The sequence below is a fragment of the Zingiber officinale genome, chromosome 5A, assembly GCF_018446385.1.
Source record: "Zingiber officinale cultivar Zhangliang chromosome 5A, Zo_v1.1, whole genome shotgun sequence".
In the NCBI taxonomy this organism is placed as follows: domain Eukaryota; kingdom Viridiplantae; phylum Streptophyta; class Magnoliopsida; order Zingiberales; family Zingiberaceae; genus Zingiber; species Zingiber officinale.
This window is the reverse complement of record NC_055994.1, coordinates 29532594-29554380: the sequence shown is the minus strand read 5'-3', so window position 1 is coordinate 29554380 and position 21787 is coordinate 29532594. Positions and strand designations below refer to the sequence as shown.

The window sequence follows — 21787 nt, the reverse complement described above, 5'->3', positions numbered from 1 at the left end:
ATCTTTGGGGAAAAATTAAATTTTTCAAACTCTGTTAGATAGATTTTTAAAGCTTTATTGGTAAATATTCTTTTAATTTTGAACAAGATTTTTGAATAATATCTTGAAAAGAACAAAGCTTCACTAAGTTTTCAAAGGATTTTGAAAAAATATTAAGAGTCTAAGACTATTTTTTTGAAGAATATTTAACTGAATAATGAATTCCAAAATACTGAATGGCCAAGGAGGAGCAATAAGGTTAAACCTTAATGTCCAAGCATGAGTTGAGTTAATTTGATTGCAAGTTAATTAGGTTCTTTTAGTAAGGTATCGAAGCCCTAATGTGCAAGTTGAGTAACCCTAAAAAAAATCAAATACTTAATTTCTTGCCCACATGTCTAACCATCTAGCTACTAGCTGATTGTTTAGAGGACAACAGCTTTCACTTAGTTAGTCAAGTTAAGTCAATAGATCCAGTTAGATTTGACTAGGGCTGGATGACTTGACTTGATTACTATATATTAGGTATTTAATGCCCAGACTCATATTAATACACAAATATAAACATTCTTGAGTCCAGGCAGTACCCTATGCATCTCACACCATTCTATATTTTTCAAGCACAATCAAGGTAAGCCTAGGTGTTTGTGAGATGCTCTGGCTGAATTCTAGGGGAACATGATATCTAAGGTAGAGCCTAGGCTAAGTCCAAATTTGAAAATCTAGTAAAATTGGAATTTTGAAAACAACAAAAAAAATCCTAGAATTTTTTAAAACACAAGATGATTTTGAAAACAAGTGAGATATTTAAGAATAAAGGTAGGAAACTGATTTGAAAATCAAAATCTACTCTACCCAACACATTCCTATTTGCCTTCTAAGTGCACTGAACTCAAGTTCAGGTAAGAGTTTTGTAAAAATGTCAGTTAGGTTTGATTTGGACTCAACATAGTTGAGTACAATTTCACCCTTGGCTACATGATCCCTTACAAAATGGTGTTTTACCTCTATGTGTTTAGTCCTTGAGTGGTGAATTGGATTTTTGGTTAGATTAATTGAACTTATATTGTCAATTGAGATTTTTGTATTTTTGTATTCCAATTGATAGTCTTTTAGTGTATGCATCATCCACAAGAGTTGAGAGGCACACTCTCCTAGGACTATGTATTCAGCTTCAGTGGTGGATAGAGCAACACAGTGTTGCTTTCTGCTTGACCAAGTTACTAGGCACTGACCTAGAATTTGGCAGCTACCACTTGTGCTTTTTTTTGTCTAGTTTACACCCGGCATAGTCTGAATCAGAATAGCCAAAAAGATCAAAGGTGCAAGTTCTAGGGTACCAAAGTCCTACATTTAGGGTACCTTTAATATACCTAAGTATTCTTTTAACATATGTTAAGTGCGACTCTTTTGCACAAGATTGGTATCTTGCGCACATACCTACTGCAAATAATATATCGGGTCGACTTACAGTTATGTAGAGTAAGCTACCTATTGCACTTCTATAGTACTTTGGGTCTACTGGTTTTCCTTCTGGGTCAGAGTCAATGTTGATGTTGGTTGCCATTGGAATATTTATAATTTTTGAATTTTTCATGCCAAATTTTTTAATTAATTCCTTAGCATATTTAGTTTGATAAATATAGATTCCATCTTTGGTTTGTTTGATTTGTAAGCCTAAGAAGAAGTTAAGTTCCCCAACCAGACTCATTTCAAATTCATTTTCCATTAGTTTAATAAATTCTTTTAAAAGTTTAGAGTTGGTTGAGCCAAAAATTATATCATCAACATAGATTTGGGCTATGAAGATGTCTTTTTCTACGGTTTTTACAAACAGGGTTGGATCTATTTGACCTTGGTTAAAGCCTTTGGATATCAAGTGATTGGATAACCATTCATACTATGCCCTAGGTGCTTGCTTTAATCCATATAATGCCTTTTTCAGTCTAAATACATGGTTTGGGTTGTCTAAGTCCTCAAACCCTGGAGGTTGACTTACATATACTTCTTCCTTAATAAACCCATTCAAAAAGGCCGACTTGACATCCATTTGATATAATCTAAATCCTTTATGTGTTGCATAAGCGAGTAGCATCCTAATGGATTCGAGTCTAGCTACTGGTGCATAGGTTTCGTCATAGTCCAAACCTTCAACCTGGCTGAACCCTTTGGCTACTAGTCTTACCTTATTTCTCACTATATCACCCTGATCATCTAATTTGTTCCTAAATACCCATTTAGTGTCAATTATGGACTTATCTACGGGTTTAGGTACAAGTTCCCAAACTTGGTTTCTATCAAATTGGGCTAATTCTTCCTGCATGGTAATGATCCAGACTGGGTCAGGTAGGGCTTCTTCAATGGTCTTAGGTTCAATCTTAGAAATAAGGGCAATCTGACTCTGGTTTCTATAGGAAGATCTAGTTCTGACTCCTAGGTTTGGATCACCCAAAATTTGGTCAGGTGGGTGAGAAGTGCTTACTCTTGTTGGTCTTATATTTGGGTCAGAGGTTTGTTCCTTTGGTTTATTAGAGTTAGATTGAATTTCATCATCTTCAATAATTCTTGGGTTAAGATTTTCTGTATTATTTTCATTTGTTATTTTATTATCTTCATCAAATATTACATTTATTTTTTCTTCAACTTTTAGAGTATGTTTGTTATACACCCTATATGCCCTACTGGTTGTTGAATACCCTAAAAATATTCCTAGAGTTGTTTTTGATGAAAATTTCCCTAAGTAGTCTTTAGTGTTTAAAATGTGTACTTTACATACAAAAACTTTTAAATAATTTAGATTAGGAATTTTATTATAATATATTTCATAGGGTGTTTTATTATGGGATTTGTTAATTAAGATTCTATTTTGGATATAACATGTTGTATTTATCGCTTCAGCCCAGAATTGGTTGCATAGTTTGTATTCATTTAACATAGTCCTAGCGGCTTCTTGTAGGGTTTGATTTTTATGTTCTACTAGGCCATTTTGTTGGGGGGTCCTAGGGCAAGAGTATTCATGTTGATACCCATTAATTTCACAAAATTCAGTAAAGTTATGATTTTCAAATTTCCCCCGTGGTCACTTCTAATTCTTTTTATTTGAGTGTCTTTTTCATTTTCTATTAGTTTACAGAAGATTTTAAATACTTCAAAGGTTTCACTTTTATTTTTTATAAATTGTACCTAAGTAAATCTTGAGTAATCGTCGATTATCACTAAGCAATATTGATTTTTACTTAGTGACTTGGCTCCATGTAAATCAAACAAGTTTAGGTGAAGGAGCTCAAGTATTGAGGTTGTTCTATTAAGGTTGGTTAATTTATGGTTTGCCTTAGTTTGTTTACCCTGTTGACAAGCATTACAGGTTGAGTTTTCAATAAATTTTAATTTCGGCAAACCTCTAACTAGACCATTTTGACTCATTTTTACAATGAGTCTAGTGTGAGTGTGTCCCAGTCTTCTGTGTCACAACTCAGTTTCCTCTTGTTGTGTTAGAAAACACTTTATTGAGAATGTTGATAGGTTAATGGTGTAGACATTATCTCTCCTAGTGCCCTTAAGTATGATTTCAGGATTATCAATATTTTTAACTATACATTCAGATTTTGTAAAATGAACTGAATAACCACTATCACACAATTGACTTATACTGAGTAAATTAATTTAAAGTTTTCAACTAGCAGCACTTTTTGAATAATGAAATCGGATTTGAGTTCGATGTTACCTCTTCTGATTACCTTAAGTTTGTCGTCGTTGCCGAATGCAACAGACCCAAAATCCTTTAATTTGAGCTTTGTGAACTTTAATTTATCTCCAATCATATGTCTGGAGCCACTACAAAAAAACTATAATTTAGCGACAAATATTTGCGACAAAAAATATTTGTCGCTAATCTGCGACAAACACAAATATTGTCGCAATTTAGCAACAAATTTTGCGACAAAAATATTTTTGTGGCAAATTAGCAACAAAAGATAATTCATCGCAAAATTCATTGGACATTAGCAACGAACTTCCATATTCGTCGCTGAATTTGCGACAAATCCTAAAGTCGTCCCTAATTCAGCGATAAAAAAACGGATTTGACGTTGATTCTGCGACGAATAATAGATTCGTCGCAAAAATCATTTTTTTTCAAAACTAAATTTAAATATCTAAAAAAAGGTAAATTCGCATATCAGTGACAAAATTTGAAATCTGTCACAGATTAGTGACGAAATTCGAAATTCGTCGCAGATCAGCGACGAATTCTGAAATTTGTCGCAGATTTTGCGACGAACTTTGAAATTTATCACAAATCTGCGACGAATTTCGAATTTCATCGCTGATCTGCGACGAATTTCAAAATTTGTCGCTGATCTGCGACGAATTCCACATTTTGTCGTTGATCTGTGACGAATTCCAAATTTCGTCGCTGATCGATGACGAATTTCAAATTTCGTCGCTGATATGCCAATTTACCTTTTTTTAGATATTTAAATTTAGTTTAAAATAAAAATTGATATTTGCATATCAGCGACGAATTTGAAATTCATCACAGATCAGCGACAAATTTCAAAATTCGTCGCAAATTCTGCGACAAATTTCAAAATTTTTCCCAGAATCGACCAATTTTTTTTAAACAAATAAACTTTCCAAAGTCGGTTGAGGTACCTAGAAAGCTTGGAATGACATGAAACAGGTTTTTATGGGTTTTTAGAAATCTCCTAATTATAAAGATAGTCTCAAATATTAATTTTACCCAATATATTGAGATCGGTGGTTTTTAAACGCGATTAACAATTTTCGGACACTTTCGTGCTAAAAAAATCACCGGTCAGATAACATTAGTGTTTGAGGAGATTTATAAAATCAGAGGATTTATAAAAACTCATAGGAACTGGTTTCATCTAATTCCGAGCTCTCTAGATACCTCAACCGGCTTCGAAAAGACTAAATTTATATTTCTAAAAAGGGCCAATTTTGCAACGAATTTCAAAATTCGTTGCAGATCAACAACGAATTTTGAAATTCGTCGCAAAATTGATCATTTTTTTTAAAATAAATTTTTTGAAGCCGATTGAGGTACCTAGAGAGCTCGAAATGACATAAAACAAGTTTGGGTTTCTAGAAATCCCCTGATCATAAAGATAGCCTCAAACATTAATTTTATCCAATATATTGAGATCGATGATTTTTTGAACGCGATTAACAATTTTCGGACACCTTCGTGCTAAAATAATTACCGGTCAGGTAAAATTAGTGTTTGAGGAGATTTATAAAATCAAGGAATTTATAGAAACCCATAGGAACTGGTTTCATCTAATTCTGAGCTCTTTATGTATCTCAACCGACTTCAGAAAACTTATATATATATATATATATATATATATATATATATATATATATATATATAGAGAGAGAGAGAGAGAGAGAGAGAGAGAGAGAGAGATTTGATCTCATGCGCGACGCGCACAGTGCACGACTGTGCGCATCGCGCAGAGATCAATTCAATAGGTTTTTTTTTATTTTTTTAATTAGAAAAATTAACATTTCCTTATATAAATTTTTAATACATTAATATATCCCCTCAACGTATTTCAATACTCAATAAATACTTAAATTAATTTTATTTTATAAACCAAACACTATAACCTAATTGGAAAGTCTGAACCCTAGAGGTAAAATCTAAAAAAAAATAGTTTTGATACTATAACCCAAAACCTGAACCCTAGAGGTAAAATCTAAAAAAAAAATAGCTTTGATACTATAACCCAAAGCCTGAAGCCTAAATAGCTTTGATACTATAACCCAAAACTTGAACCCTAGAGGTAAAATCTAAAAAAAAAATAACTTTGATATTATAACCCAAACTCTGAACCCTAGAAATAAAATTTTTAAACAATATTTTAATTATTTTTTTAATTCAAAAATTAAAAAAAATAAAAAAAACTAAATTCAAGTGATATCCTACGCGCGCGCACAGTCATATATATATATATATATATATATATATATATATATATATATATATATATATATATATATATATATATATATATATATATATATATATATATATATATATTTTACAATTTGATATTCATCGCATATTAGCAATGAATTCTGAAATTCGTCACAGATTCTATGATGAATTTCAAAATTTATTGCAGATTCTGCGACAAATTTCAAAATTCGTCGCAAAATTTGTTATTTTTTTTAAAAAAATAACCTTTCTGAAGAAGGTTACATATCTAGAGGACTCAGGATGACACGAAACTAGTCCCTATAAGTTTTTATAAATCACCTAATCAATTACGTGATAAAAATGCCCCTAAAAAATAATTTTAATAACTATATTTTTTTTCTTCAATTGCTAAATCAATGACGTGTATGTAAGACTTAGAAAAATTTCAATAAGAAGTTGTAATTTAATAGGTTATGCTTATTTTGAAATATCCAAAAATAGTTGATGTATCTAAAGAGTTCAATAATATAAAATAAGTTTTTATAGTTTGCTATAAATCCTATGATCATAAAGATAGTCTCAAATATTAATTTTAGCCCATATATTGAGATCGATGATTTTTTTAACACGCTTAACAATTTTCGCACACCTTGGTGCTAAAAAAATCACTGGTTGGTTAAAATTAGCTTTTGAGGAAATTTATAAAATCAAGAGATTTATAAGAACCTACATGAACTGGTTTCATCTAATTCCGAGATCTATAGGGTCTCAATCGGCTTTGGAAATGCTAAATTTATATAAAAAAGGGGTCAATTCTGCGACGAATTTTAAAATTCGTCGCAGATCAGCGACAAATTTAAAAATTCGTCGCCGATTCTGCGACGAATTTATTTATTCGTTGCAGATTCTGCGACGAATTTATATATTCATCGCAGATTCTGCAACGAATTTCAAAATTCATCGCAGAATTGACCATTATTATTTTTAAAAAATAAACTTTCCGAAGTCGATTGAAATATCTAGAGAAATCAGAATGACATGAAACAAATTCCTATGGGTTACTATAAATCCCCTTATCACAAAGATAGCTTCTAATATTAATTTTACCCAATATATTGAGATCGATGATTTTTTTAAATACGATTAACAATTTTTGGACACCTTCGCGTAAAAAAAATCATCGGTCGAGTAAAATTAGTGTTTGAAGAGATTTATAAAATTAGGGGATTTATAGGAACCCATAGGAATTGATTTCATCTAATTCCGAACTCTCTATGTGCCTCAACCGGTTTCAGAAAAACTAAATTTATATATTTAAAAAAGAATTAATTCTGTGACGAATTTCAAAATTCGTCGCAGATCAGCAACGAATTTCATAATTTGTCACAGATCAATAACGAATTTCAAAATTCGTCGTAGAATTTACTACGAATTTAACAACGAACTAATCTTTGTGGCAAAAAAAAAAACCTAACTTTTTAACTCACCCGTTCCTTTCCCCTTTGCCCTAATTTGCGTTGGCAGCGGCGGCGCGTGGAGGTGATTCCCGTCCTCTTCATACCTCTCTTCCTTCTCCGACGGGTCTTCCGGCACTCGTCCGCCGGCGGCTGGCTCTCTCCTGCCGCAGGAGGCCGTTGCTAGCACTGGCCGCCCGCGGGAGCCCGCGCTTGGCGCTGGCAGGTCGCGCCTGGCGCTGGCCGGCCGCGGGAGGCCGTGCCTGGCGCTGGCCGGCCGCGGGAGGTCGCGCTTGGCGCAGGCCGGCTGCGGGAGGCCGCCCCTGGCGTTGGCCGACCGCCGGAGGCCGCCCCTGGCGTTGGCCGACCGCCGGAGGCCGCGCCTAGCTCTCGGCAGGCGCGGGATGCCTACGGTGTAATGGGCCTAGGGCAGTTTCCTGCGACGTAGAAGGTCAAGTTAGGTATCGCGGCGGTGACGCTGGTGCCGATTCATGTGGTTGCAGGGGTGTTGATACTCGTGCTTTACTACCTTATCTTCCAGATCTCTCGCCTCCGAGTCGGGAGAATGGCCAGGAGGACTATGCTCACATGACGGGGTGGAGGAGGGCGGTGGTTGTGCGGTGCGAGAGATTTGCCTCTAGAGCAATGCTCTTTACGTTTGGTTTCTATTGGATCAAAGAGAGTCACATGAGTCTCGACAATGAGGTATTACCAGATTGGGTTAGAACTATCTCTCCAAGTTTTAAGTTGTTGATTCATTCTTTATCCACTTGATTTGTTGTTTCTTGTTCAGTTCATGATGTTGAATGTTCCTATTATTATCTTAAACAGCATTATTATTGTTTTTAATGACAACTTAGTGATCGATCCACTTAAAAATCATCAAGAAATACCTCCTATAAAAATCATCAAGAAATACCTCCTACATGTGTAAGTTTTTTTACTTTTCTGAATCAGATAGAATATGAAGGGTGATACCAAATGAGAAGATGGTGAAATAGATCCAAAGGTATATGCAAATTTTTTAATAATGATAATTTGTGACAACAAAATGAGGTGATGGTGAAATATTTTCAAAGTTTCTTGTTCTGTTCATGCTGTTATGCACCCCTATTATTCGATACCAAAATTCTAAAACCATGTTTCTTGATATAAGTCATTGTACTGGTCTTTTAAACAAATATAACTCTTCATGCTTAGGAGATTTTCCTCTTTCAGATGTAGGAACTTCCATAGAACATTAGATATCTTATATTATTTTTCTAAACTCCATAATTTTTGAAATTAGGTCAATGAATTTGAAAAGTCATATGCAGTTGTCTCAAATCACATTTCTTATGTGGATATTTTTTATCATATGTCATCAGCCTTTCCAAGTTTTGTTGCAAAGGTATGTTATTAATTTTTCAACAAATGCATGTGAAATTATGAAGATACTGCGCTTTCTAATTTTCAACTAACATTTTGAACTGACATTTTTTGTTAAGAGATCAGTAGCTCAGCTTCCCTTGGTTGGTCTAATCAGGTATTTTTCATCTATTATTTTCTCATTTTTTGACTTGTTGCTTACTAATTTTCAACTAACATTTCGAACCAACACTTTCTTGTATGAATATTCTTTATCTCACAATTAGTATTTTTGAACATTAGTTATTTGATTGTAAACGTTTCTTTTTTTTTGTTAATACTGTTAATTTGTTTGAAACAGGATTGGTCAGCCACAATGAAAATCAATGTCTGAGTAAGTAAGATTTATTTTTGGTGTTCATATATAGTAATTTCTTTCTTATAATAATTGATATTATTTGTATTTTTATTTTGATGCAGGAAAAAAAGAATATTCGAAGAAGATGGAGAAGATTTAGTGATGTTTGGATATTTGTTGATGTATGGATGGTTTAAAACTTCTTATGATGTTTGGATTGTATGGATATTAGACTTTTTTGATGTATGAAATGTTTTGGATTGTATGGATATTAGATGATGTTTGTATTTTGATGTATGAAATGTTTGAATTTTATGGATATTTTGTGATGTTTGGATTTGATGTATAAATTGTGATTTGGTTTAATATATAGTTTTATTTTGTTAGATATGATGTGTTATCAACGATGTGTATGAATTTTATAGATATTTTTGTATTGTCATTTTTATTATGTTTTGGAATAAATTTTGCGATAAAAATATTTTCGTCGTAAAATTATCGTAATGTACAGTGATAGAATCTGCGACGAATTTTCAAATTTGTTGTAGATTTTTGCGACGAATTTTAAAATTTGTTGCAGAATTTGCGACAAATTTAGAAATTCGTAGCAGATTTGCGATAAATATTACGACGATATTCTTTTCATTGCAAGATTCATAATTGAAAATATATTGCTAGATTTTGCGACAAATTTTTGGATTCGTTGCAAAAATCTGCAACAAATCTGAAAATTTGTCGCAGAATCTGCAACGAATATGAAAATTCATTGTAGATTTGGCAACGAATTTCCAGATTCGTTGCAGATTTTGCGACGAATTTCCAAATTTATCGCAGATTTTGCGATGAATTTTCTGATTTGTCGTAGCTTTTGCGACGAATTTTTCGATTCGTTGCAAAATTCTGCAACGAATTTCTGGATTCGTCGCAGATTCTGTGACGCATTTTCAGATTCGTTGCGGATTTGAGTTTCTAAATTTTGTGGTGTTCCAATTAATTTTGCGACGAAAATATAATTCGTCCCAAATATTGCGACAAATTATTATATTCGTTGCAAAAAGTAGCAACGAATATGAAAATTTGTTGCAAAATTTGTGACAAATTATATTTTCGTCGCAGATTCTTGTTTTCTAATCTTACTATGTTTCCAACTAAATTTGCGATGAATTTTATTTTCGTCACAGAATTTGCGACGAATTGCGTTTTTTCGTTGCAAATATTTAGGGACGACTTTTATGTGACAAAAAATATTCGTCGCAGATTTCGTCGCAAAAACTTTTTGCAACGATTTTTTTTTAAAAATTCGTCGCTAAATTCTTCTCAAAAAACAATTTTTTTTGTAGTGAGCATCCACTATCCAACATCCACTGATCCAATTATTTATGCTCCTACACATAAAGTGTTTGAATTGGACTCTATTTGATGAAAAAGAAAGTGAAGTTATTAAATTTGAGTAAATATTAGGATTGAGGAAGATATTAAAGGTTAATTAAATTTTGAAAAAGTAGTAATTAAATTTTTGAAGGTTTGAAAAATATTTAAGTTAATTAATTGTGAAAAATATTTAAGTTAATTAATTTTGAAAAATATTTGAGTTAATTAATTTTGAAAAATATTTAAGTTTGAAAAATTTTGAAAAAAATATTTAAGTTAATTTAATTTTGAAAAATATTTAAGTTAATTAATTTTGAAAAAAGTTTAAGTTAAGTGATTTTGAAAAATATTTAAGTTAAGTGATTTTGAAAAATATTTAAGTTAATTAATTTGGAAAATATTTAAGTTAATTAATTTTGAAAAATAATTAAGTTAATTTGTAGAATAATTAAGTTAATTTGATTTTGAATTTTAATTTAATTACGAATTTTAATTTCAAATTTAGAGTTTTAATTCGAATTTTGAATTTTAATTTGAATTAATTTAATTTTAATTATGAATTTTAATTTCGAATTTTAAATTTTAATTCGAATTTGAATTTGAATTTCAAATTTGATTTTCTATTCCTTAGTCATCTCACCCGATCTAAATTTTCAATCAGGGAATCCTATAATTTTTATGAGAAGAATTAGGTTCAATTTTAGGGTTTGGTTTAACTTTGTGTTAGATTCAGGTTTAGCTTTGAGTTCAACAAATAACTATTCTTTGGATAAATTTCTGGGCTATGGTGAGTCACAAGGACATCATTAAAGTAACCATGCCTTCAAGGTTTTCCAAATAGTCCTACCCATTGAACTTAGTACAAAACCTTGGTCTAACCGCTTAGTATCCACAAAGGGTAGCTTCGGTCAGTTCCACTTAGCCAAATGCACTAGGTCGAAGTCATATCTTCCTAGACATGTGATGATTAAGCTTCTCCAACATACTATCATCCAATACTTCACCAGTACTGTGAGTCAAGTTAAACCTAACCCTTTTTATTCTAACCTTAATTACCCTGACGGGTAGTCTACTCTTGGTTATCCTTGTCGGGTGGATTAAGTTTGGAGGTGCCAGCTATTCTGGAGCCTTCCCTTGGATTTTTAAGATTTTGTAAGAATTTAATTTCTAAATTTTATTTGAATTTTGAATTAATCTGAATTTTTAATTTGAATTTAATCTTAATTTGATTTTTGATTTAACTTAATTTTAATTTTATTTTTGATTATGTTCTTTTTATTGATATAGTTTTTCTACTAGCTCCCCCTGGATCATAGCCTCGATATGGTCTATCGAGGTAATGTATTTGATCCTTAGGGACCCAATATTGTCCAAGTCCAACTTGATTAATCATGTTGGACTTAGGTACCCATGCTTGGACCGATTTATTATTAGGTCTGTTTACTAAGGCTAGATAAGATCTATATTTCCTTTTGGTTTTATATCCTAGCCTAGTTCTATTGTAAACGACTCTTTGTGTCCCAAGAATTAGGTCAAGCTTCTTGGAGCCCAAAGAAAACCGTTCTAATGTATTTTTCAAATCCTTGACCTGAGTTTTCAGACTGAAATTTTCTTCCTCAAGTTTTTGAACTTGAGTTGAATTTCCAGACTGAACTGGGTCAGGCAAGGTTTTGGCGTTAGTCACTTCTTTAAGGACTGCTACTTCCTTTAGAAGTGACTTGACCTTAAGGTTTGATTTAGCTAATTTGCGTAATAAGTAATTCACTAAATTGTTTAACCGAGGAACACTTACAGCGGAATCAGACCCTTCGGAAATGGATACGGATCCGTGACTTCGCTCGGACTCGGCTTCCAACTCGCTCTCGCTCTCGGACAGATTGATCTGGTCCCGGGCCATCAGTGCAAGTAGACTCGTCTAATCGAGTTCGTCGTCTGTTTCCTCTTCTGAGGATTCGTCCCATGTTACCTTCAGCACCTTCTTTTTCCTCTGCTTCTTTGCATCCTTCTGATTTGGGCAGTTGGCCTTGATGTGCCCTTTCTGGTTGCCCCCATAGCAGGTTACCTCGAACTTGACTTTAGAGCTTGGTTGACTTTCCTTGGATTGGACTGCTTTCTTTAGGTCTCTCTTGTTGAAGCCCTTCTTCTTCTTGTAGAGCTTCTTCACAAGATTCACGAGTTCGAAGGTCAATTCGTCGTCTTCATTATCTGAGTTGGGTTCATCTTTTGACTCCAGTTCAGTTCTTCGCCGTGATCTTGGTTCACGTGTTCAACTGGTACCTACAACCAAAGCAATACCCTTCTCGGTTGGTTGTGTATTAGTCTGTTCATGCAATTTGAATTCAGAAAATAATTCATCTAGTCTAATGGAAGATAAGTCCTTAGAGACTTTGTAGACATCTACCATTGATGCCCACAATGTACTCCTTGGAAAATCATTTAGAGTGTACCTTATAATATCCCGATTCTCGACTCTTTGCCTGATCGCATGGAGGGAGTTGAGAATGTCTTGTATGCGTGCGTGGAGTTGACTTGTTGTCTCTTCGTCCTACATCTTTAGATTATACAATTTATTAAATAACAAATCCCTCTTACTAACCTTGGTGTCGGAGGTGCCCTCGTGGAGTTCGATCGGCTTCTCCCATAGCTCTTTTGTGCTGGAGAATGGTCCAACTCTGTTGAGCTCTTCCTTGGTCAGTCCGCACTGGAGGGTGCAGGTAGCTCTGGCATTGGCTTCCACTTTCTTGATTAGGGTCGGTTCCCATTTTTCGCAGGGCGTAGGCTTGCCGTCTTCATCGATTGGAAGTTTCAATCCAGTCTTGACGATCATCCATGTCTCGAACTAGATTTTAAGGAATGTCTCCATTCGTCCCTTCCAGTACCCAAAGTCTTCTCCGGTGAAGAGCGGGGGGCGAACAGTGCTGAAACCCTCTTGTTGGGTCATTGATAGTATGCAAAATAAAAGAAAAAAAAAAAAGAAACGTCCCAAGACTAGGTCTTGGATTAGCAGTGCGAAAAATAAATTTAAGATTACGAGTTCGAGTGGTGTTACACCAACTTCGTGCTAAAACCGATTTGAAAAAAAATAATTAAAATGTAGCTATTAAGATAGATTCTAATTGGCTCCGTAAAATCGAAAACACCACGAAAAAGTTTACGTGATTGGTGGTTGCACCAGATCAATGCGACCCCGCTCTGATACCAATTGTTGGATCGAAAGCGCTAGAGGGGGGTGAATAACGCTCATGGTTATTTCGTTCGTTTCGTATTCGGAAATCGTTCGAGAGTAATGCAGCGGAAATAAAGGAAAAACCAAACACAGAAAAGACCCAAGTGTTTTTACTTGGTTCGGAGCCTTGAGAGACTCCTACTCCAAGGCCCTCGCTCGTTGAGCGATTACTTTGGGCAATTCACTAGTAAATCGTAATAGTACAGATATGAATTAAGTACAACAGAATTAAGTAATACCGACAACAAGGAAATGAAAGCTGAAGCTCCGGGTCGTTGGGATGATGTTGTAGCACTTCGGGATCATCTCATTGGCAGCTTGTAGCGTTAAGATTGCTCGAAAGTTGTTGTTTTGAGCTGCTGCCTCGACCCCCCCCCCCCTTTTATACTGTGCTGGAGGCGCCTCCAAGACTATCCAAGGCGCCTCTAGGCCTATCCAAGGCGCCTCCAGGCCGCCGAGTCGCACGCGTGGATCAGCTCTGATCTGGTCACGCCTTATCCCATTGAAGGCGCCTCAAGGTTCATCCAAAGCGCCTCCAATGCCTGGTCTAAGGCGCCTTCAGCCTGGTCTGAGGCGCCTCAGCTCTGCTGCGCTGGCTTTTTCTGGCTCGCACTCGAGGCGCCTCCAAGCCACATGGAGGCGCCTCAAACACTGTTCATCCAAGGTCAAATGTGCTTCTTTGTTCCTGCAAAATGTGTTAGTCTCAAACACAAACCCTGCAAAATAAAGTTAACACAGAAATATGATAAATAATTGACAGTCATCGAACTGTCCGGGTCTGACTTCGGATTTCCAACCGGAAACCCGATCCTCCAAATCGACTGGACTTTTGCTCAGCGTTCGAAGCTTCCGGACTTTCTACTAAACTTCCGCTTCCCAGCCCGTCCAGTCTTCCACCTGGTTCGCGACACTAGGACTTTCCACCTAGAGTTACCACCCCTAGGACTTTTGCCTGAAGCTCTCGACCCGCCAAAACTTTCCACATAGGGTTACCACCCCCTATGACCTAGGGTTACCACCCTCTAGGGTTTTCCACCTGCCTAACCGCAGCTAGGACTTTTGTCTAAGTACCACTTAGGAATTTCCTGCAAGCTTCATGAACTTGTTAAATCACAAGACTACTTAACTTTGAACCCTTTGCCATTATCAAAACTTGGGTTCGATCGTCTGATGCTTCCCGCACCAACAGTTTATCGGTGTTATCTACCGGTACCTGGTGTGTAGATACGGGAGCCACTGATCATGTCTGTAATTCATTGCAGGGGTTCCAGGAAACCTGACGACTATGTGAAGGAGATATTACCGTCTACATGGGAAATGCTACGAAAGTGGCGGCTATTGCAGTGGGAGATGTCTACTTATCATTTGATAGGAATAGAACTTTAATTTTGAGAAATTATCTTTATGTACCAAGTTTTAGAAAGAATTTAATTTCAGTTTCTAAACTATTTTTGGATGGATTTCTGTTACTTTTGATAACAATTTGGTTGTAAAGAAAAGTAGAGTAATTATCTGTTCAAGTACATTGGTTGACAATTTGTATACTCTAAATTTAATTACTCCCATAAAGCAACAAATAAAAATTAATAACACATCTTCTAATTCTAATAAGAGAAAAGAACCTTCGAAAATGAACCAAACATATCTTTGGCATCTTAGGTTGGGTCATATTAACCTGAGTATAATTCAAACGTTAATAGCCGATGGACTTTTTGGTTCATTGGTGGTGGAAAATTTTTCAACCTGCGATTCTTGCTTGGAAGAAAAGATGACCAAGAGACCTTTTAAGGCCAAGGGGTATAGAGCCAAAGATGTGTTGAAATTGGTTCATTCTGATTTGTGTGAACCTATGACTATCCAGGCAAGAGGTGGTTTTGAATATTTTGTCTCTTTTATAGATGACTATTCGAGATACGGATACATTTACTTAATGCGCCGCAAGTCTGAGTGCTTTGATAAGTTCAAAGAATGCAAGGCTGATGTGGAAAAACGTCATGGTAAAAGTATCAAAACACTACAGTCTGATCGTGGTGGCGAATACCTCTTAGAAGAGTTTAGGAGTTACTTATCAGAGGCTAGGATTTAATCCCAACTGTCTACACCTGGTACACCCCAACAGAATGGTGTGGCAGAACGAAGGAATATGACTCTTATGGAAATGGTTAGATCAATGATGAGTTATTCAGAATTACCTAATTCATTTTGGGGATATGCTCTGGAAACAGCAATATACATTCTAAACATGGTACCTTCTAAGTCAGTATCATCTACTCCCATAGAATTGTGGAATGAACGTAAGCTTAGTCTAAAGCATATTTGGATTTGGGTAGTCCAGCACATGTGCTGAAGGGAGACACTGATAAGTTAGAATCACGAACAAAAGTTTGTTTGTTTGTGGACTATCCTAAAGAAACGAAAGGTGGTTTATTTTATAGTCCTAAAAATCAGAAGGTCATTTTTAGTACTAATGCTCGATTTTTAGAAAAGAACTATGTAATAAACCATAAATTCATGAGTAAAATTATTTTCGAAGAAATTAGAGAGGATACATTTAACTTAGTACCAACAGTGCAAGATGAAGTACCACAAGAAACTACAACACGTGTCACAAATGATGAGCAATTACAAACAGTGTCTCGTCGTAGTGGGAGGGTTATGAGGTAACCTGAAAGATTCATGTTTTGGGGAGAGTCTTCGGACTTGATCCCTAGAGAACATGAACTTGATCCCTGAACATATGATGAAGCACTCCAAGATAAAGATGCAGCATCTTGGCTAAGAGCAATAAACTCTGAGATAGAATCCATGTATTCTAATCAAGTCTGGGAGCTAGTAGAACCACCAAATGATGTAAAAGCCATTGGATGTAAATGAGTCTACAAAAGGAAAAGAGGGACAAACGGGAAGGTGGAAACCTTCAAAGTAAGGCTTATTACGAAGGGGTATACTTAGAAAGAGGGAATCGATTATGAGGAAACCTTTTCGCCAGTAGCTATGCTTAAGTCTATCCGGATACTCTTACCTATTGCTGCTCATATGGATTATGAGGTTTGGCAAATGGATGTCAAGATAGCTTACCTTACTGGAAGTCTTGAAAAAAAACATTCATATGAAGCAACCAGAGGGGTTCATTACAAAGGGTAAAGAGCATCTTGTTTGTAAGCTCAAACGATCCATTTATGTATTGAAGCAAGTTTCAAGATCTTGGAACATCCAGTTTAATGAAGTAATCCAGTCTTATGGATTTATTCAGTGTCTGGATGAGTCTTGTGTATTCAAGAAGAGTGACGAAAATGTGGTGGTATTTCTTGTACTATACGTAGATGACATTTTGTTAATTGACAACAATGTCAAGGTGTTATCAGACGTAAGGGATGGTTGTCCAAGCAATTTGATATGAAGGACTTGGGAGAATACAAACATATTTTTGGGATCAAAGTAATAAGGGATCACAAGAAAAGATGTTATGCTTATCCCAAGCTTCATACATTGATACAATCCTTGTTCGTTTTAGCATGCAAAACTCCAAGAAAGGTTTCTTACCTTTTAGGCATTGAGTACCCTTATCTAAAGAGATATCTCCTAATACATCAAAGGAGATAAAGGACATGAAGACAATTCCTTATGCTTCGGCTGTGAGAAGCCTAATGTATGCAATGCTATGTACGAGACCAGATATCTGTTTTGTCGTGGGCATGGTCAGTAGATATCAAAGTAATCTAGGACAAGGACATTGGACTGTGCTAAACCATATATTAAAGTACCTGAGAAGGACTAGAGATTATATGTTGGTTTACCAAGCAGACGATTCGCTCTCTGTGGGTTACACGGATTCTGACTTTCAATCAGATAGGGACAATAGTAAGTCTATATCAGGATATATGTTTACTTTAGGAGATGGAGCCATATCATGGAGGAGTGTTAAGCAGAAATGTGTTTCAGACTCTACCATGGAAGCTGAGTATGTGACAGCCTCTAAGGCAGCTAAAGAAGCTGTATGACTCAAGAACTTCTTAATGGACTTAGATGTGATTCCTGCTTTGCCAAAAATTATCATAATTTATTGTGATAATAGTGGTGCAGTAGCAAACTCGAAGGAACCACGAGCTCATAAGGCGAGTAAAGACATTGAGCGTAAGTACCACCTGATACGAGACATCGTAAAACGAGGAGAAGTTATTGTCACCAAGATTGTATCAGTAGATAACCTGGGAGATCCTTTCACTAAGGTCCTTTCGGCGAGAGCTTTTAATCGACATGTTAAGGGGATGAGAATCAGATGTATGACAGTGTATATGACAGCATAGTCTTTTAGTATAAGTGGGAGATTGTTAGAGTGTATACTAAAAGCTTAGCTTTTGTAAATATTTATTTTATGAAATAAGAATCACATTTGATCAAGTGTCTGTATTTATGTTAAATGTAGTTGCCCATGTAATTTATATTATAGATAACACAGTGTTTGGTGTGACACAGAAGATCATGTTATTAGTACCTTATAAATTATAAATAGTAGCTCACGACCAAAATAAAAATGGATAAACCATTAGAATGGTCGTATTGTAATATGGTATTAGTTTATCTTAACTATAAAATTATACTAGTACACTTAGAGTGTGTTGAGTAGGATCATTTAAGGTTGTTCTTTTTATACTGACTGCATAAAAGAACAGAACCTCAGTTATTATGACAGTGTGTACTCTTAATCCCGATATAACAACAAACATGTATACTTAGTATTTATTTCTTTGATTTATCAATGGGTGAGATTTAACTCGTTAAATTAAAAGGCCTGATAGGTTGGGAAATAATATTATTTATATGGTGTGTTGTTCGTTATAGAAGGAAGCTGTGTCCTAGTAATCTAGGTTGATGATGTCCCCAAGATGAGCTCATAAGATTGTCATGTAAACTTTGTAGGTGGACTTAGTCCGACATGACAATAAAGTTGAGTGGTACTATTCTTGAAGCTAAATATTAATTAAGTGAGTGTCAATAACTCATTTAATTAATGGACATTCGATATCTTAAACACAGGGAGATTAACACACTCATGATAAGAAGGAGTCCATAATGTAATTTAGAATTAGTGCGGTAGTTCAACAGTAGCTCTTTAGTGGTATGAGTTATTATTGATGAACTTGAGTTGGGTGTTCGGGGCAAACATGGGAAGCTCAAGTTCATCGGGAGACCAAAACCAATTTCTCCTCTCGATCTCTATTGTAGCCTCTTATATAAAGCCTTATATCCACCCAAAAGCCTAGCCTCTTAGCCCATGCTAGGGGCGACCCTTATCCTTGCTTGGAGCCCAAGCAAGGGGTCGGCCAAGCTAAGCTTGGAGCTTGAGCAAGGGTCGGCCAAGCCTTGCTTGGTGCCCAAGCAAGGGGCCGCCCAAGTATGAAAGGAGAGGAAATTTTATTAAAAATAAAATTTTCATAAAATCTTTCCTTTTATATTTTTATCCAAATGATTTTAAAAGAGAGTTTTAAATTTTAAAATCTTTCCTTTTATAGATTTTTTTACAAAGGATTAAAAGAGAGATTATATATTTTTCCTTATTTGTAGTTATCTATAATGTGAAAGAAAGATTTTAATTTTTGACAAAACTTTCCTTTTTGTAACCATGATATAAAAGGAGTTTTATTTTTAAATCTTGTCTTTTATAGATATCCATAAAAGGATTTAAAAGAGATATATTTTAATTTATAAAACATTCCTTTTATAGCTAACCACAAAAGGGATGTTTAAAAGAGAGATTTTAATTTTTGTTTAAAATCTTTCCTTGTTTGGTTTTACAAGAAGCGGCCGACCATATAAAGTAATTAAAGGAAGTTTTAGTTTTGTTATAAAACTTTCCTTTTTTGGATTCACCAAGGATTATAAAAGAGAGGGGGAGGGTGCCTTCATAACACACACCTCTCTTCTATTGTTCATCTCTCTTTTCCTTTGGTGGCTGACCCTCTCCCTTTCTCTCTTCTCCTTTGTTTTCCACTTTGTGGCTGGCGACATCTAATCCTCTAGGAGTCTTGGTGGCTGGTTACTAGGAGGAGAAGAAGAAGAGAAAGGAGGCTCTCTTGTCTAGATCCCTTTGGTGGTCGAAGTTTGGAGAAAGAGAAGAAGGGTTAAGTGGATTTCTTCTTGGTAGATCGTCGCCCACACGACGTCCAAGAGAAGGAGAGAAATACAATAGAAGATCAAGAGGTTTTTGTTTACAAAGAAAGGTATAACTGGTTGTCTTATTCCGCATTATACTAATTTTTTTTTGTGTGGATTTTGAAATACTAAACACAAGAGGTTAACGATTCTAGGAAATCGATTTTATGTTTCGATTTTTGTGTTTCTTTTGTTTTTCGAACTTGTGATTCAATTGTTCTTAGTGGTTAAACCTAGGGTTACTATAAGAAGATTAAATATTAAATTTCGTTGAAAGATTTTGTCTAGGAAGTGGTGGATGATCCCATATCCAAGAAGGCCTAGTGTCTCGCCATGTTTAACCTGGAAGCCGATCTTGGAAATTAATATTTAATCAATTTTATAACATGGGTGGATTTGGATTAATAATGTTAAGCATCGTTTGCGATCCAAGTCTAAACCTCTAAGAACTGATAAGTTGAACTCGGAATCAATAATGTTAAGTTTTGTTTGTGATTCCAAGTTTAATTTCTAAATAACATAATAGGTTGTTAGGAAAGGTTCGAGACTTGTATAAAATTTTTGTACAGGGGAACCAGTACGATATTCCGAGTAGCAACCAACAATTAACCCATCTCCAAATCAACTTGTTCTTTATGTGTGACCCAATAGGTTCTCGTAACGTTGGCAATGTATCTAAATCAACATTTTAGATACATAAATAATAAGTGGTATCTAGCAAGACATCATTGCTACCCAAGTGACAAGAATGTTGAAATTTGACTTACCTTTTCCGTTGCTATTATCTTGTCTGACTCAATCTCTCTATCTTTGATATTTAGATTGATCAATGAGACATAGACTGTGTCATCCTCTTATCAATATTTGTGTTTCTTGATCTCTAAATAGACACACTCATACAAATAAGCTTAATATCTTATATTGACTCATTTGAGCATGGTCATGTATTCTTGTGTCCTACTAATTAAGGGGCCCACAGATATCACTTTCGTCATATGGAAGGGATAGATCTCATCTACATCACTCACATCCCTCCGCATAACTCATTGCATACCTAGTGATCGACTTTATAGTTCACCTTGTTACAAGTGACGTTTGATGATACCAAAGTATACAACTCCTTATATAGAGAACTGTAGTGACTTTAGGTATAAGGACTCTTCATACCAATAATCATATGAGAATATTTATGACACTCATATAACAATTCATAGAACATTTTCATAGCGGATCGTTCAGTACATATTCTTTAATATATACCCATGTATCAACCTGATATCTCATATCCATGACTTGTGAAATTAAGTCATCTATTGACCTACATATTAGTATTAACATATTAATATTGTCCTTATATATTAATGCTTGATTATGAATAGTTAAGAGTAGTGTCTATATGTACTATAGGCTCTCACTATCAATTTAACCAATTGATATGCTGTAGACTAGAACCTACTATTTTAGGACATTATTATATTTATTTATTCAACACTGAATTGAAATAAATATAATAACCAACTTTGTCTTTTATTAATAAAATATGATATAATAATGCCTTATCAATCATCTCATAATTAGTACTAGTGCTAATAATAACATGTTAGACAAACCTTGATCGTTGCCACCACTTTCACTCGTAGTTCCTTCTAATCCGACCTTTTCATTGGTTTTAGACTCTTTTTGCCTAGTGCCTTCTCCATACCTCATTGCACTAGTAATTCTTAACCCTCCTTTATCACAATCTAAAATTTCTAGTCCCGTTAAACTTCACCATATCAATTTTTGTAAAAGAGATTCCAAACATACTTGGCTCTACTACCATTTGTTGAGATCACACCTCAACAATAGGAAAGAACCACCACGGGCGTGTTCGAGCCAAAAGATTTGAACATGACCATACTGTGTCTAGTGGTACGACTGTACCCATGCAAACATACCCGGACACGATCAAG

General features: G+C 35.0%; 1 protein-coding gene across 6 annotated transcripts; it reads left to right on the top strand.

The window, feature by feature from the left end:
• The first annotated feature begins 7361 nt into the window (after positions 1-7361).
• On the top strand, positions 7362-9406 carry LOC121980372 (lysophospholipid acyltransferase LPEAT1-like). 6 transcript variants are annotated; one of them, XR_006111515.1, is made up of 6 exons: positions 7362-7465; positions 7922-8085; positions 8669-8770; positions 8875-8905; positions 9089-9121; positions 9208-9406. XR_006111515.1 is itself a non-coding variant. In XM_042532381.1 (5 exons), the coding sequence occupies exons 1-4, from the start codon at positions 7969-7971 to the stop codon at positions 9105-9107; spliced, it is 276 nt and encodes a 91-aa protein (XP_042388315.1). In that variant the 5' UTR covers positions 7472-7968; the 3' UTR covers positions 9108-9121; positions 9208-9406. The 6 variants fall into 6 exon arrangements, 1 of the variants encoding a protein (XP_042388315.1); XR_006111516.1 differs by having other exon boundaries at positions 7380-7465; positions 7884-8085; XR_006111518.1 differs by lacking the exon at positions 7362-7465 and adding an exon at positions 7472-7836.
• Positions 9407-21787: the final 12381 nt, after the last annotated feature.

What these genes read in the sequence shown, in the direction of transcription:
- LOC121980372 (XM_042532381.1), top strand. Translation starts at nt 7,969, where the DNA reads ATGACGGGGTGGAGGAGGGCGGTGGTTGTGCGGTGCGAGAGATTTGCC. An exon ending in ACATGAGTCTCGACAATGAG is followed by an intron (nt 8,086 to 8,668) that starts GTATTACCAGAT and finishes TTTTGAAATTAG; the next exon opens with GTCAATGAATTTGAAAAGTC. An exon ending in TTCCAAGTTTTGTTGCAAAG is followed by an intron (nt 8,771 to 8,867) that starts GTATGTTATTAA and finishes TTTTTTGTTAAG; the next exon opens with AGATCAGTAGCTCAGCTTCC.